We start from the raw sequence: 18,101 nt of genomic DNA on the forward strand, positions 1-18,101 counted from the left end.
TAGTTATCTTGGAATATATTTTGCCAGAAGTTTGTCTTTGCGGAGATGTTAGCAGATTATGTCACTCATTGCTAGGTGTTATTGGGATAATTTTCTCACAATCCCCGACCTACCCATCCAGTCAGGACTAGGCAACTGGTGACACCTTACTTAAAATTTAATCCATGCTAAAAATTGTGACCTTGATTAATAAATACCACTTTAGAGACCAGTAGTTGGTGTTGGAAGGGTGAAATGGGGATTAAAAATGAATTTTTTTAGGGATTTTTTTGTCTAGTTTGTGGCTGTTCTCTTGAGTCATTTTGGCTAAGCATGAAATGACTTGCATGCAAGATCTAGTCCATGTTTAGGACTCTGCAATTTCTATGACAGTATCAACCCACATGTCTCCTCATTACCTTTTTTTTTTTTTTTTAAGATTTTATGTATTTATTTATTTATTTGTCAGAGAGAGGGAGAGACCACACACAAGCAGGCAGAGTGGCAGGCAGAGTCAGAGAGAGAAGCAGGCTCCCTGCCGAGCAAGGAGCCTCATGCGGAACTTGGTCCCAGGACCCTGGGATCAGGACTTGAGCCGAAGGCAGTGGCTTAACCTACTGAGCCACCCAGGCATCCCTCCTTATTACCTCTTAAGGCCTTTGGCTCTACATCCAAGTGAGAGCTAGAAAAGCCGCATTCTAGGTGCTTTACTGAAAAGACAAAATCCAGATTATTATGTTATAAAAACTGCATTCGGGGAACAGTGTTTGAGTTGAGTAGTTTTTCTAGATAGTCTTAAACTTTCAGCCTCCAATGAGGAGGAAGCAGGCATCTATATTGTATCCCAACAACCTTCACCCAACCCCTTCACACGTCACTGAGTTTGGAATGTGCTTTGGCATGAGAGTAAGCTTATTTTGAGGATCATTATGAGAAACAGTCCATGTTGTTTGGTCTATTTATTCTAATATATTGTCCATTAAATCACATTGTATACTTGTTATCAATAACTTCTAGCTCCCTAGAGCTAAGCCAGACTTCACAAAGCACAGTCTCCCACAAGACTGTCCTTATGTTAACACCAGCCACAAGTTGGGGCGGGGATTTCCAGGGCATCTTCTTTTCTGACCAGTTGGCTACAAATTGAGGGGTCCTACTGCCCCACAGCTCTAAGAACTCAGGAAAGCACTGTACTTAGGACTACAGTTTTGTTATAGAAAGAGATACAGATCAGAAGCAACAGGAGAGATACATGGGGGAAGGTCTGGCAAAGTCCTAAGCACAGTTTCCATCATCTCCAGGGATCTCTTGCCCTCCTGGCACATCAGTGTGTGACAGTACAGAGTATTCCCAACTAGGAAAGCTTACCTGAGCTTTAGTAACCAGGGTTTTTACCAAAATTTCATTAAGACTGATTGATTGAGTCATTGACCACAGAGTGGAACTCAACCACCACTTCCCTCTTTCTAAGTAAGGCTGAGAGCATGTGGCTCAAAGCCCTGAGCCACTAAGCATGCAGTGGGACTTTCTGGCATAGCAGCCTCCATCCTGAGTTATCTCATTAACATTAGCTGTCAGGTGCTGTCAGAGGGCTCGTCCTGAGTAAGACGGACACTCCAGCCGCTCAAGAAATGTCAAGGGTATAAAGGTTACCTCTGAGGAATAAGGGACAAAATCAGCACAAACCCCTGCTGGCTTGGTTTCCCTTTTCTAAGAAAACTGATAGCCAAATTTGGGGCCCACCTTTAGGTATGAATTTGTGCATATGTAGGCGTGTGTTATTTTTATTTTTTAACCTTCAAGTTATGTGCCCATCCTAATTTTTTCTTTCTTTTACTCTCATTTCTATGCCACATTGTTTCATAGCAGCCTGATATAACTATTGGGCTAAGGTGGAAGTATAAATGAAATAATCCCAAAGACCTCAGAGAAAACCCATTGTCCCGAAAGTAGGAAGCAAGAGGACTAGGAGATCCTGCTGCCTTCCTTTGGAGGCTCTGGGCTACCGCTCTGACTTTACTAGGGACAATTTTTGTGTTCTCTGTTGAAGGAGCTCAGCTGGGCTCCTAAACTGAGATTGCCTGACAGGTTCTGCTCTGCTGCTGCCCCGGGGGGCTAGATTGGGAAGGAACCTTCGGAGTGTGCTGCTTGCTCTCCTAGTCACTCATACAGCCATTCAGCTGGAAAGTCTGTTATGAATCTGAAATGTCAGTATCTAGAGAACATTTTTGGTATCTATAATTAATAACATCAGCCTTAGTTTTACTTCCTGACTGTAACACAAGCTATCTCCATTGGCTATGTCATTCTAAGCATCAGTTTCTTCTTTCCTGTACACAAATACTTAACTGAATTGAGATTTTTCTAAATTGCTTTTTCCTAAATTGGCTGATTTTTGTAACTTTCAGCCTAACTCACATTTTCATTTTCTACCTATATATGTCAATCCCCACTGACTATTGAGGGCCATCTGCTCTATCTGCTGTTTCATTAATGTTTCCTCTGCCTTCAGCTTATGAATAAAGATGAAAGACTCTGCACTGACCTCTTTCCTGCCATTCTTGACATTTTAAACCAATTAGACAAAAATACAGCTTGTTATTATGACTCTTTGCCAAATACATAAGCTGATCTTATATTCTTATAACTGTGGTCTTTATCCAAGCCTATTTTGTAATGAAAATTTTTTCTGATTTCATCAGATAAGTTTGAGAAGTTCAAACATATAACATCTGTGACATTCTCTTCATCCTCCTATTTTGGAAATCCGTGAATAAAATCTAGTATGTCTACCCAGCATGGGATTGGTTTTTGTTTTGTTTTGTTTTGTTTTTTAGAAAAATAAAACCACAAAGCTGGTAGGCTTTGATTTGCACATCTTTGTGATGCTTGCTGTGGATTATCTGTTAATATTATACTTCTTTGTTTGAAAGTGAGTTAAAGTATATGCTAGAACTAATCATATACCAAGCTTTACAAAAGAAAAAGGAAAGAAAGAGAAAAGAAAAACTATTTTTTCTTAATTAACCATCTTCTTTCTGCTTATTTCATTTACATAAGACTTCTCTTATTTTAAAATTACCAAGTCTAGGAAGAGCAGAGAATCCAAATAAAGCTAGTCCTTGTTAGACTTGTTAATATGAAAATGAGAAAAGTCTTAAGCAAATAAAATAAACAGAAAGCAGAGGCAGAGCAATAAATGGTTTAAGTAGCTCCCCTTGGAGGAAGGTCTGGAAAGGAGTTTAAAAAGAGTTTGTTGGGGGTGGGGGGAGAGTGTGTGCCATAGACAAAAGGCAGATCTTAATGGAATGAACTTGGGTAAAAATCAAAGGAGTTGTATGAGACCTGCTAGGGCATCTCTGAACCTAGAGTACAAGGGCATTCTGGAATCTTCATCTTTTACTATGGTTGTCGGTTGTGCAGGTGAACTTAGCTGAGAGTCCTCAGTACCCGCCATCACTGTAGGAGAGAGGCTCCAGAACAGAACAGGCTGGTTTTAGTTACTTGCCATTACAGTGACTTTTCTTATTGTCCAGTCTATCCCATGCTGCCTCGAATATACCAAAGTGTAAATTAGGCTCTCCTAAGAAGAATCAATTTACGTTTCTAATGTTTCCACTTGAGTTTTGCAATTCAGGGTCAGTTGATAAAATTTATATTTGGCCAAAGAAAACCTTAAATGGCTTAGTATCCCTCTGGTTTAGACTCACAAATCTTTTGTGTTTGTGCTGAGCTAAAACCAAGGAGATACGAAGTTGAGTGAGATTTTTCTTTAGCCAAATTGGGTTATATCATCACAAGCTTGAGAAGTACGAGCCAGAATGGTGACTTTTAATGAGCACTGAGTCTTGTGGACTGAAAACAGGAATAGGCAGAGAAAGTACATGTTCGGCCTTGGCCTTACTGTACCAGTAGTGATAGGGTTCTTTATCAAAAGCTTTATTAGGGTTTTTGTTTTTCCTGCTAACAAAGTTGTTGATACAGAGCCCAGAAATGTGTTTTCTTTTTTTTTCTTTTTTTTTTTTTTTTTTTTAGTCAAACCAGGCATGTTTATAAAAGTTCAGTTTCCTTTAACAGTACCTCTTTTATTTGACTTCTATCCATTTCAGTTTTGCTGCAAGGTTCACTTAAACTCAAAAAGCAATAATTGAGGGCGCCTGGGTGGCTCAGTGGGTTAAGCCGCTGCCTTCGGCTCAGGTCATGATCTCAGGGTCCTGGGATCGGGGCCCGCATCGGGCTCTCTGCTCAGCAGGGAGCCTGCTTCCCTCTCTCTCTCTCTCTCTGCCTGCCTCTCCATCTACTTGTGATCTCTCTCTGTCAAATAAATAAATAAAATCTTTAAAAAAAAAAAAAAAGCAATAATTGAGATGGTCTGATACATCTACCTTAGCTCTTTTATTTCTCTAGCTTTTATCTATCCACTTGCTACCAGCACATAAATTTAAAGAGTTTCTTTTATATTTGCTGTATGCCTAAACTGTTGAGCAAGGTCTGTTTATTCTGCATGTTGGAACTCCAATATATCCCAATGCTGTAACCTCTGGAATCTCCATTCAGCTTCACAGCCCCTGGAAATTCCTCCGTCAGGACTTACAGAGTCCTACTTTGTACATCTTGAGCTCCCTCTCTCCAGCCTTCTTCTCTCTAGTACCTTGTCCCACAGAGTGCACTCGCTTTAGTGTCCTGAACTCCATTCTTTTTTTTCCCCTCCATCCAGTGAGTAGCTACACCTCACTTGGGTTTCACTTCCCTATATTGCAGTTTGGAAAATACCACCCAGCAAAAAACTGGCAGTGTATTATTTTCTTCTTTCATGGATCGCAGCCCTGCACTGTCCATTATCCAGTATCTGAAAATAGATAAAATAGATGAAGCAAGTTATTTTCTAGTAGTTTACAGGGGAAGGGTAAGTGTGATATTCATTGTTCTATCACGGATGGAACCAGTTCATGGAATTGATTTTTATCATGGTAACTTCTTAATTTTTTTTCTTTAAATGGATTAGTATTTCTAGATGTTTGGTGATACATTTCCAGAAATGCCATATGGAATTTATTAAGCTTCTAGATATTAGCTCATTTTTATGTTATTCTGTAAGTATTCATAGAATCACCAATAAACTTTATAAAGTTCCTATTTTGAGCTCCATGTTATAAGAGAAGCTGTATGCCATTCTAAGTACAGCATAAAGACTTAATTTTTTCCCCCTAAAAATCTAATTTTTAATCAGAGACAAGAGATTACAATTTACAACAACTCATGTTTAGCCCTTTAAAAAGTTTTTTGAGATGTATTCTGCATCATGAATTACCACAATTTATAATTCTCAACATTTATATATTCTTCACAGGCTATATACTCTAAGACTTAATTCTTACTCCAAAGAGTTTTCATATCCCTTCAGAAGACAAGGCAGGCAAACAGTTAACAAAGAGATGATGGTAATAAACAGTGGAAATTGACATTGGCTGGTTAACAATAATATCCAACATTTAATGACCCATGCACAATTTGAACCCTGTACATAAATTATCTGATTTAATCCTATAAACAATTCTCTGAGATAATATTTCCATTTTCATCTTAAAAATGAGAAAACTGATGATTGAAAAAGTTAAATACTGAGTACCCAGAGTGCCAGAGTTCAAATCCAAGTCTACTCAGTGTTTCAGAGCCAGAGCTTGTAACTCTCATACAGCAGTCTGGAAATGGAAATCATGATAGAAATGGGAATCTTAAGTTACAGTTAAGATTCATAACAGGCAAAAATCAAAGAGAAATAAAATGACCTCAAGGAAAGATGGTGTGTAGAACCACCCTGATTGGAGCAAATGTTACCAAAGCATATTTAAAATTATTGAGTTGGGGGTGGCTGGGTGGCTCATTCGGTTAAGCTTCTGCTTTGGGCTCAGGTTGTGATCCCGGGGTCCTGGGATCAAGTTCCTCATTGGGCTCCCTGCACCATGGGAAGCCTCCTTCTCCCTCTGCTTCTCTCTGTCTCTCATGAATAAATAAATAAAATATTTTTAAAAAATTATTTGAGTTGAAGAATAACAAGATAATAGCGTAGGAAAACCATGTTTAAGAGTTTGCCTCAGAACAAAAAGAAGGATGGATGTGATGGAAAAAGGATTGAGATCCTGGAGACCCTCTAGGAGACTTATTTATTGTAATCCCATGACTGATCAAAAACCGGACTCAGGGCGATGGCATTGGGAATGGTGGAGAAAAGTAATATAAAAGATAATTCAAGTGAAAAATTTGTCAGAACTTGATTGCAGACTAAACTGAGAGGTACAAAAAGGAGCAAATCAAAAACCCTACCATATTTTTGTTTGGGAAAGAGGGTGAGGATGGGAGTTAACTAGTAAGAACAGGAGTAAAGCCAGGGTAGGGAAGGATGATGAGACCCAGGTGACTCTGAGTTTCCTGCAAAGCTATCCAAATGGAGTGTTCTGTCAGCATTTAACAGTATAGACTTCGAGTTTTGATACAAGGACAGAAATGTGGAGAAATTTGAAATATTGTCAATATTCATATATCCCTTTGTGCTTCTTCCCCAGATTCCTCCCATTCAGACTATAACATTTTTCATTAGCTAACTGTACATTTATTAAAGATAATATCAGGGATGGCTTGGTGGCTCAGTTGGTTAAGATCTGCCTTCAGCTCAGATCATGATCCCAGGGTCTTGGGTTTGAGCCCCACTTTGGGCTCTCTGTTCAGCAGAGAGCTGCTTCTCCCTCTCCCTCTGCCCGCCTTTCCCCCTGCTTGTGCTACCCTCTTACTTTCTGTCAAATAAAAAATAAAATCTTAAAAAATAATAATAATAATAATAATATGAAATACCTGTTTCTAATTTACAGAAAGAAATTCTGGAACAACAGCAGCAAGAAAGAAATGATAACCATTTTCATGGTATTTGTATGTTTTGCAATGAGGAATTTTTCGGGAACAGGTTTGCCCTCATCCATGTCTTTAAATATTATTGTTTTTCATCTGAAAACACATCAAAACATTCGTAATGGTTATATAAATTAAGTTCTGTGGATTAGCTCAGGACTTTTTTATATATCAGCTGTAATTTTTTTTTTAACTATGCTTAACATTAAAGATGGATTGTAGTTGCTCTAAGCAGAATAAAGGAATAATTTTTTCATTTTTTTCTTTTATTTTTTTCCAAGTATTTATTGAATTTCCAGTTAGTTAACTTACAGTGTATTATTAGTTTCGGGTGTAGAATTTAGTGATTTATCATTTACATACAACACTCCAATACCCAGTGCTCATCACTACAAGTACCCTCCTTAATCCCTGTCACCTGTTTAACCCATCCCCCCATCTCCTCTCCAGTAACATCAGTGTGTTCTGTGTAGTTAGGAATCTGTTTCTTGGTTTGCCTCTTTTTTTCTTAAATGCCAAAAATAAATTTGTGTTTAATGTTGTAGGACTTTTTCAGTTGGCTGACAGGCAAGACCATGTACAACAATCTACTATAGACACACCCTTCTATAGCGTTAACGCTAAACCTTTAGCAGTTTTTGATGTTTCACTTTTGAATATTAAAACTAATAAAGATCTAAAAAACAAAACAAAACTGGGGTATTGATAATTCTTTACTACTCCCAACTGGGTTCAAAACCAGCTGGCATATTATAATTCAATTCTAAACTAATTGCCCACCGTTAGCGTAAGACTCTGCAGGTTAAGCAGCATCATGCCCAGCAAGACTGCCTCCATTTTAGTTACCAGCCACAAGTTCAGTTGACCAACTGGCCAGAAATTCAAAGATCCTCACCCGTAATTTGCATAGTTAGTAATTTACAGAATGACTCACAAAACTCTGGAAAGTGAGTATACTTAGGACTGCAGTTTTGTTATAAAGGAGCAGCCAAGTGAAGAGATACGTAGGGCAAGTTTCGGGAGGTTCCTGAACTCAGAGCTTCTGTTCGAAAGAATCAGGACATATCACTCACCCAGCACATCAGAGTATTCACCAACCAGGAATCTTCACTGAGCTTTGATGTCCAGAATTTTTAATAACCCTTCATCATATGAGCATTGTTTCAGTCATTGAACTTAATCTCCAGATCACTCCCCTCTCTGGAGGCTCAAAAGCACCACCTTGTAATCACATGGTTAGTCTTTTCCTTGACCAACTCCCATTATGAAGCTACCTAACGGTCTTGGGTTGAGTGGCCTTGTCAGCAGAACAGCGATAATCCTATCAAGGAGAAATTCCAAGGGTTTTAGAAGCTCTGTGCCAGGAACTAAAGACAAAGAGATAGATTTCTCATTATACAGCATTTGGTGTTTACAAATGTACATGACTTAAATACAGGTCATGAAGTTGTAACCTCTAGGAACTGGGAATGGTTTTAGTGGCAACATAAGAGTGGACAATCAGAAAAATACCATTTTCTGCCCGTTTCAAAGAAGGCAGTCTACAGTATTAACAAAAAAGCCTAGCACAGTAACTGACATTATTACTTAAAAAACATTGAGGAGAAGGTACTAATTTGAATTTAGAAAATGGTTTGGTTGCAGCGCTGATGTTTAAAATACCACTAATGAAGATTTGATTCTTCTCTAGGGCAGCTGGCATAGAGAAAAATTTGCGCCAAAGGCGCTATGAAGTACTCTATGAAATACTAGTTTTATTCATAGTTATCGATAAATAGCTAAGTGGTTAGCCAAAAGAGTGTGTTAACTATGAGATTAATAAATGGGACTCCTACATAGTTAAAAAAAACAGCAAACATTTTTAGGGTTGGCTGCTTTATTTTATTTTCTAAAGGAAAAAATGATAACCCTAAAAAAATAGTAATTTGGGGGCATCATAAGTATCTAAATAAGCTAGATAAACTGTATTGTGTGTCACTGTGCATAGTCTAATAATGGTTTGTGTACTAATGAGTTCCCCAAAACTGTCACCTTCATTTTATGAACTAATGTTGTGATAACGAGGGTGCCTTGCTGGCTCAGCCCAAGGAGGATGGGACTCTTGATCTTGGGGTCCTGAGTTCAAGCCTCGTGTTAGATGTAGCGATTACTTAAATAAATAAATAAACTTAAAAAAAATTAAAATAAAATAAAATAAATAAAAATAAAGTTATTTATTTTAAATAAAAATAAAAATAAAGTTATGCTAAAGACCCAGTAGGATAATATATTTTACACATAGGCATTTTTGCTATGTAAAACTTAGAAAAATTAAAATTTTCCTTTTCAGCATAAACTAATCAACAGACTGGTCATGGTGTGTTCAGGTTATGGTAACCCTTACATATTCTTAGATGTGTTTAGTGTGAGTTCCAGGTCTGTGTCTGATAGTGGGCTGACTAAATGTCTGTGATCCCAGGATGTACATAGCAGGACGTATTTCCCTTTGGCAGTTGTCTCTTCCTCCTTCCCATGATGAATTGGAAAAGTAGGCAAACCACAGTTTAATAGTTTAAAGGACAGAAACCCAATTATCTATAGAGTATATTCCTGTCCACTGGCAGATAATGGAACTTTAACTCACTTTAAAGAACTATTGTGATTATATGTGTACTTAAGTACTTTATAACATATGGCTCTTTCATAGCCCAAATTTTATATTTTAGTGTTTAACCTTTGCATGTACTTCTGATTAGTGTTGTCATTATAAAATTGATATTCCTAACATGATTTGTTTCTAGATGATTTGTAAATAATATAAATTGCTCAAATTTCTTCTTAGATCTGTTCTTTTGAACCACATGGCCAGAGAACATGCTTTCAACATTGGATTGCCAGACAACATTGTAAACTGCAATGAATTTCTATGCACATTACAGAAAAAGCTGGACAAGTAAGTATTTTTTTTCATGAAACACAACCTGAAGCTATTTTAATTTTGGACTCTTGGCAATTTTTTTTATTGTTTGTTGTGAATTTTTTATGATTAATTAATAGAAGTGATTAATAAAATGGAATTTTCTCATTTCTCCTGTTGGAGGCATTCACGTTTTGCATGACAGCCTTCTTTTCTCTAATCATACTATCTTTTACTGTTTTTTTTTAAAGTATCATAAATACCAAACAATGTACATACCATGTAACATATGCTATATAGGGTATGAAGTGTATACTCTCCATCTAGCCTAAGACATAGAACAGGGATTCCTGGGTGGCTTTGTCAGTTAAGCATCCCAAATCTTGATTTTGGCTCAGGTCATGGTCTCAGGGTCAAGTCTGCTTGAAATTCTATCTCCCTCCGCCCCTTCCACTCCCCCGTGCATGCACATGGGTATGCATACATGTCCTCTCCCTCTTCTCTCTCAATAAATCTTTTTTTAAAAAAAGAAATAGAACATTATTAATCGCCTTGAATTTTCATATGTGCCCTTCCTCATTAGTATCTCCACATTTCTTAATTTTGTATTGGTAATTCATTTGTTTTTCAGTATAATTTTTCACATATGTAGTAAATATATTGTCAAAATGTTCTGTTATTCAGCTTTATGTGAGACAAACTCTGTCCATTCTTTTACCTTTTAGTACTTACATTTATATATCATAACACTCCACTTTTTCTAAGTTCATATTCTGGTGACTGTGGTTATCTAGTGAGTATCTAGAGCTTAGCTTGTAAAATAAGGAAGGAAATTCTCTAGGTCACTAAAATGGCTTTCAGAAATTGATCAACATTTCTCTCTAGGAGAGGACCCAATATTTTTTCTCTCAAAACCTAGTTTTGGGGTTTTTTTTTCTTAGTTTTTAAAATTTTTATTTATTGAATTTTAGAGAGGGAGCTTAAGCAGGGGGAGGAACAGAAGGCGAGGGAGAGAGAGAAAATCAAGCAGACTCCCAGACTCCCCACTAAATGTGGAGCCCAACACAGGGCTTGATCGCATGACCAATATCATGACCCAAGTGAAAATCAGTGGTCAGACACCCAACCAACTGAGCTACTGAGGTACCCCTGTATTTTTTTTCCCAAATGAAATCTCAGCACACAACATTCAGAGCAATGACATTAAGAAAGAAATATTAAAAGTTCCGAGTTCAAATTCTGATATCAACACTACATTAAAACAAGTCCTTTCACTCTTACTAAATGATCCTTCATTTATAAAATAATAACAGATGTGCTTTCTAGCAAGATTAGCATGATCTTTTTTTAATGTCATAAATTATTTGCTGTAAAATAATACAGTTATTTCTCTGGCACAAGAAATGGTTCAAAGGGTGTTTAGTAGTGATGGGAAAAGAATTCGAAATTGAAACAACTGATTTCACTCATTTGAGAGTTTTCATGTAAAAGGGAGCTTAGACATAATTTGTGTGACTCCAAAAAATAAAACTCTAATGACTGATGGGGAAGTTACAGGCAGTATCCACTGTCAGACTTGGGTTGAGAAAGACGGTTAGCTAGAAAATGAATGTCAATAGAGAAGCAAGTAACTTGACCAAGTGTCACAGCTAGTGTGTACTGGAACTGGGCATTAATCTCTGCAAATCAGCTCAGAGAATATGCCAAATCATAGACTAATCTGTTGTACTCAATGGAGGCAACCAATGCTAGTTATCATTGTAATTATTTGAAGAACATAACTACATTTTCATTTTTAGAAGAGAAAATTTGATTAGAAGACACCAAAGTTACTTGGGTATTAGCTATCTTTGTCACGGTTTGACTGCATAGCCAAGTTGGCCAGTGTAGCTAACCACAAAATAAACCAAGCCTGAATCCCACAAAGCTGAATGGATGAAGTAAAAGAGGTTCTGACAGGGGTGTCGTATCCCATTTGAAGATTCTGTGACCTAAAATGAATAATCATAAGACTTAAAAATAAAGGACTTTCGCAGCAGCTCTCCAGGAGACTTGTGTAATCTGTCAGTGTTTGTGTATTTTTTTTTTTTTTTTTTTTTTTTTTTTTTTTTTTTTTTTTTTTTTTAGCTTGCAGTGCTTGTACTGTGAGAAGACCTTCAGGGACAAAAATACACTTAAAGATCATATGAGGAAAAAACAGCATCGGAGGATTAATCCTAAGAACAGAGAATATGACCGATTTTATGTCATCAATTATTTGGTAAGGCTTTCTCTTCATAATTTAAAATTTGATTGCATTTCCACAAACAAAAATCTTTCTAAGAGCTGTCTAATATTTAAACAAGCAATTAGTATAAAGGTCAAAATGTAATCGAGGGACACTTCCAAGCAGTGATTAGCTTCATAGTGTTTAGTTTACAAAGCATAATTTGATTCGGTTTGTCTTTGATTTACCAGATGTTTATACAGTAGAAATGTCATGTCTCTAGAATTCACAGTGATCTGGACCAAAAAAAAAAAAAAAAAAAAGTAATAATAAACAAAGTATTTGAGTATCTACATACTCTCACTTATTTGTTACAGTATTTATTACCTTGAGACCAGAGACTTCTGTATTCTACTCAAGAAACATCTTTTGGCCTCTGGATGTGGTAGGTGTCTTATGCTAGATAACTCTTTAAAAACAGCCTCTTCGTAAGGGTGCCTGGGTGGCTCAGTTTGTTGGGTGTTCAACTCTTGATTTCCGCTCAGGTCATGATCTCAGGGTTGTGAAAGCAAGCTCCAAGTCAGGCTCACACACTGGGCATGGAGCCTCACTAAGATTTTCTCTTAATGAGAGGGGAAAAAAAAAAATCTCTTCACTCTTCCCTCTCCACCCATTAAAAGAAATCTTCCTTTTCCCACAAAAAAAAACAAACTTACCATCCTCCTTGGCCAGCTTATCTTTGATGGAGGTTTTAGAGAAACCAAGTCATTTCACTAGGTAAGAGGACTTTAATTTATTCGGCTAATAGAATGTGATAATGGTGTTACCACATGAAGGATTTTAAATACATTGAAAGTTTTCCTTCCTAGAAACCTCAATACCATTTCATGAGCTTTTTTGGTTAAGAGAAGGTATTCAGTAGGAGGCATGTGTCACTAGGGGGTGCATTAGGAATGGAAGAGGGGATTTTGACTGACACAGTGACTGGCAGTGCTACCGGCCCTGCCCTATTCTGCTGAATTTGGGGGTGTACATAACAAATGAAATAATCCACTGGTATAAAGAAAAGGGTTACATAATTCTCCACTTGAATTAGGAGAAAGAGAGTTGTTTCTGACACTTTTTTTAAGAAATGGCAATTATTTTTTTCCTCTCATTAGGAATGAGTTAGAAATCAAACTCATGGCCACAGAAGGCATAATTGCTTATAATCAACCATTTTATCAATTGGACAGAAACAAGCATCTCCTGAAATATGTTGGAAAGTTCTGCTGTAGGGTGGAATTTTTGTCTGTTCTAACTAATCCTTGTACTGTTAAAATAAAATTCCCCTTGAGAAGCAAGTTTGACATGTGTTTGAAGATTGGCTCTGAGAAGTTGCCATGATCTGCTGCAAATGTTTTATAACTAGCTAAAGGCAAAGGCTGCCTTTGAGTCCTTCAATCTTCTCTTGAAATCACTCAATCATTAATTCCTAGAACAAACACTGCTTCAGGGCCCAGCCCAATCCAACGGTGAGTGGACCTCAGTGTTAGCTCTAAGAAATATCAGCTACTACGGAAAGCCACGGAAGCAATTTAGTAGTACTTCCTTCTGGGCATCTTTTAAAATAATATTGAGAGTTTAGGACTAGCAGAACATTACATATATATAGCTGGAGGTATTTACCTTTTAGAGGAGACTTCAAAGACACTGTTCACTCAAATTCTGCTGGCACTTTCAGAAAAGTATGATGCTCTATTCTCTGGGCATCGAATAGTATGTCTTTCAAAACTGAAATTATTTGCAAGGACCAGCTGTCTCTAGATGAACAGGCTAGATAATACTGCCCACTGAGTGTCCAGATATGATGTGGCATGAATCATAGCTTAAGAAGAGTGTTTCAAGAGAATATAAAGACTTTAATAGTATATAAAATGAAAATTAAATCATTTTAGGAGACTATTAATATAAGCAATTTTTTCTTTTAACTAGCAACATTTGACTACTTGCTGTATGCCTGGCACTGTCTTGGATATGTATATTATGTCATTTACTCTTAACCATATTCATGTGTCACGGATTTTATCATTATCCCCATTTTTATAGGTTTGGAGACTAAGCATGGATCTTTTCCCAGAGTCACATAGTTAGAACAGGATTCTTAACCTCTCTGTATCAGTTTCCTTCAATTTTTCCTCAGTTGAAATGAGGTACCTGTCTCTTACTTTTTTGGTTTGGTTTTGGTCAAGTAATAATGATGAATTCGTAATGATCTCTTCACCACCTTCTGCCTGTTCTCTTTTGTACTAAACTAGAAAGTGAGTCTGGGTCAAAGTAAACCTGACTCTAATAAGCTCATCAAGGGCTCTGACCCACAACCTTAGCCTTCTTAGCCCTGTATGCTTTCCCACTGAAGTAAATAGCCCACAAGAAGAAGAATGATTTAAAAAACAAAGCCTAAAATGTGTTACAATTAGCCTTAGCATTTTGGAAATTAAATAAACTTACCTTAGAAAAAGATTGAAGAGGGGCGCTTAGGTGGGTCAGCCGTTGGGCGTCTGCCTTTGGCTCAGGTCATGATCCCGAGGTCCTGAGATAGAGCCCTGCATCGGGCTCCCTGCTCAGCGGGAAGCCTGCTTCTCCCTCTCCCTCTCCCCCTGCTTGTGTTCTCTCTCTCTCTTTGTCAAGTAAATAAATAAAATCCTTTTTAAAAAAGAAAAGCATTGAAGAAGCTAATAAAGTCTCTAAAGATGTAGAAGTGTCCTAACATAGAGAAGGACTTACCAGAACTATCAACCTTAACCGTCCTGAGTATTGTTGTTGATAAAAGGTATAATATATAGAATGAGTATATAAAATACTGTTCCAAATACTAAGTACTGTGTAATTAGAGAAAAATGAGGGTCAGAGATTGCTCAGCATCATTTGTTTCCTTTTAGACCCCATTAATGAAAATACTTAATATTTCACAAAAATAATATGAAGAATAAATTCTTCTAAAAGTTTACTTAAGCAGTGAATAGTGACATTGCTTCAGTTTTAAAAAGGTGGGGAAAAAAATGCTCCCCAGATACTCACTGTGTATTCCTCTGAGGGATAAGGCTGACATGAGTGATGGATGTGGAGCCAAAGAGTGAAGAACTGTTGTATATAGCCCTCAGGGTCTACACATCCATTTCTCACATCCTCTTCCCTCCAAGAAGCACTTCCATTGGCTTCATACATTCTACACACATTTGAGTGCCTTCCAGTACAAGACATTGGTGGAACAGGAAAAAAAAATATTACAGACAAGGTGGTTGATTTCAGTTAAGGTGGTTGATTTAAGTTACTACTCAGAGAGTTTAGAGGCCAAATGAGAGACAGACACTTAAGCACATAATTTCAGCACCTCGGGATGGGGTATACAAAGTTAATGCTTGAACCTCTCCTGTAGCAGATAAGTGCCAACAGATTTCCTCTCCTCCACTCGGAGTAGAATCTCCACTCAGCAGTGATGGCAGCATCCAGGATATTCCTGGACTCTAATAGTCATCTAAGGTGGGCGACCTTAGGCACAGAGGTGGTTTTTGGCTCTCCTCTGAGCTCAGCAAATTGACAGATTCCTTTTTTTTCCTTAGGTGAGATAATTTCCATACTTAATAATTCATATCAGTTTTTTAATAAAAAAAGACTTGCAAATTCATAAAAAGTCACTTTGCATAGACTAGATTACCTACTATGGGTTCTCTCTGTTTCCTCACAAACAAAAGTGTTCAGTGAATAGTGGAGATGGTCAAGGGGACAATTTCCCAGGCAGTTTCACATTCAGATGCCCCTGCCATCATCACTGAGCCGTCAGCTACCTAGTCCTAAGGCATTCATGTTTCAAGCCCCAAGTTTTCCTAAAGAAAATTATTTTTGCAGTGGTTTTATCATTTTTTATTTGTATTTTTTTTATTATTGAAGATATACAAAACCTGCTGTAACAAAAGTTGGCTCTTAACCTATTTTTATAGTTTTAGTATAGTTCTTTCTAATGAAATTATTTACATTTAGAACACTTATCTCTTTTTTTTTTTTAAAGATTTTATTTATCTGAGAGAGAGGAGAGCACAGGTGGGGGAGATGTGGTGCAGGGAATAGCAGAGGAAGAGGAAGAAGCAGGCTTGACACAGGGCTCCCTCCCAGGACCCTGGGATCATGACCTGAGCTGAAGGCAGACACTTAACCAACCAAGCGCCATCCAAGTGCCCCCCCACCATGTAAAACACTTCTCGACTAACTAGAATTTAAATAAAAACTTGAAAAAATAAAAAATAAAACATTTCTTTTTCTCTGTTTATAATGGGTTTTTCATGTAAGTACATATAAGTACGTGTGTTGGAGCAGTGGGGATGCTGTGTAAAGGAGATTTCTTTTTTTTGTTTTGTTTTTCTTGCCCACCCTCTCATTGATCATAAACCATCTGATGTAAGGGTTTGAGGGGGTGTGCTGAACATCTTTACTGATATGCCTTCCAAACTTTGTTTTTCTTGAAATCTTTGCTTTCCGAACATGATTCATTAGCAAGCACAGCATCTTAATTAGAGAGTCTGTGCCTTTTTTTTTTCTTTTTGGGTCTTATTCCTATAATAAATCATATATATTTGACTACATGAGTCGGAACATTCTAGGAAAGTCTGGGCCAGTGTCACATGCAAACCACTTGTTTCTTAATACACTAATGAACACCAAGTTCCATTTTCCTCTCAAGTGGTAAATGGTTAGTGCCGTTGCCTAGGAAAATCCCTCCATGTTATACTGAATACTCAGAAAGTTGAAAAATAATTCTTTGGGTTTGGAAGTTTGACACTAAAAGACATTTTATGTCTCTTTGGCCAAAACATTTATTGGTAAGCAACATTTGTCCCTATCATTGAAAATGGTAATACCACAGATGGTCCTTCTTTGAATAATATCCTGTAGCAATGACCTTTAAGTACAAGTCTAGAGAGACCAAGTAATCCATGAAAGATTTAATTTCATCACCAAAAATTCCAACTAACAGAGATCCTGTTGGCAGTGTTGAAGCCATTCCTGATGTCCATAATGAGGTTCAGACACTTCATGACACTCTGGGAAGTACATTATAGAGTCCAAATTACTATCTCTAATGACATTATGGTAAATCTCTGCGTGTCTGAATTTATGCATCATTTAGCTGATAGATAATGACAGCCTCAACACCTCTCATTAAGTTGACGAATGATAGATTTTCTTTTTCCCCTAAATCATAATGGACCTTGTAGTTCTTTGTTTTTCGTTAAATGAATACATTTTTTGAGAAAAGAAAAAAAGTTCAAAACTGAGAGTGAATTTTAGTTACTTTTTTCCAAAAGAGGAATATCAAGCAAGAACGTCTGTACTTTTAACAGCTCAGGTTGGGCTTGACTGTAACCATAGTTTAGCTGCTTGGAAAGGTACCCATTATTGTTCTACATCCTTCTTTAGTGCACTGTCTGCTTTTGCATGGCACAGTGGGGAAATTGGATGGGGAAAGAAGAAAAAATAAGGAGGAGAAATAAATGATTCAGGAATAGAAAAGATAAATGGTTAGGCCGAAAGAAATCATTCCTGCTCATTACTCCATAAAGTTTTGCTGAAACTATGACTAAGTTTGCCAGACCCAGCCCTACATGGGTGCATCTTCTCCAGATAAAAGATAAAAGGTGTTGAAGTAGATATTTGAGTACTTACTATTGCCTGTTGCCGTGTACTATTTATATAGAGGGATAACTAGTTTTATTGCACTTTGCTTATTGTGCTTCATGGATTTTTAGAAGTTGAAGGATTATGGCAGTCCTGAAGGATTGAGCAACTCTATCTGTGCCATTTTTTCAACAGCATTCACTCACATCATGTCTCTGAGTCACATTTTGGTAATTCTCACAATAATTAAGGTATATAGTGTTTTTCTAGACGTAATGCACACATTATGCACACATAATACACTGCAATATAATGTAAACATAACTTTTATGTGCACTGGGAAACCAAAACATTCATTCAACTTGCCTTACAGGGGTAGTCTGGAACCAAACCTGCAATATCTCTGAGGTTTGCCTGTATGTGTACTAATTTATTTAGTCACCTTATAAAAACCTTTTGAGGTAG

At 37.2% G+C, this 18,101-nt stretch overlaps 1 protein-coding gene across 6 annotated transcripts in view; it reads left to right on the forward strand.

Moving 5' to 3' along the window:
• Positions 1 to 18,101, forward strand: part of ZNF277 (zinc finger protein 277) — a 105,286-nt gene that overhangs the window by 78,495 nt on the left and 8,690 nt on the right. For all 6 annotated transcript variants that reach the window (XM_047695181.1, XM_047695184.1, XM_047695186.1 and 3 more), the window contains 3 exons: positions 6,846 to 6,937; positions 9,704 to 9,814; positions 11,906 to 12,038. In XM_047695181.1, coding sequence (XP_047551137.1) covers positions 6,846 to 6,937; positions 9,704 to 9,814; positions 11,906 to 12,038 — 336 coding nt within the window. The remainder of the gene's footprint in view (positions 1 to 6,845; positions 6,938 to 9,703; positions 9,815 to 11,905; positions 12,039 to 18,101) is intronic.

The sequence above is a fragment of the Lutra lutra genome, chromosome 11, assembly GCF_902655055.1.
Source record: "Lutra lutra chromosome 11, mLutLut1.2, whole genome shotgun sequence".
Lineage (NCBI taxonomy): Eukaryota > Metazoa > Chordata > Mammalia > Carnivora > Mustelidae > Lutra > Lutra lutra.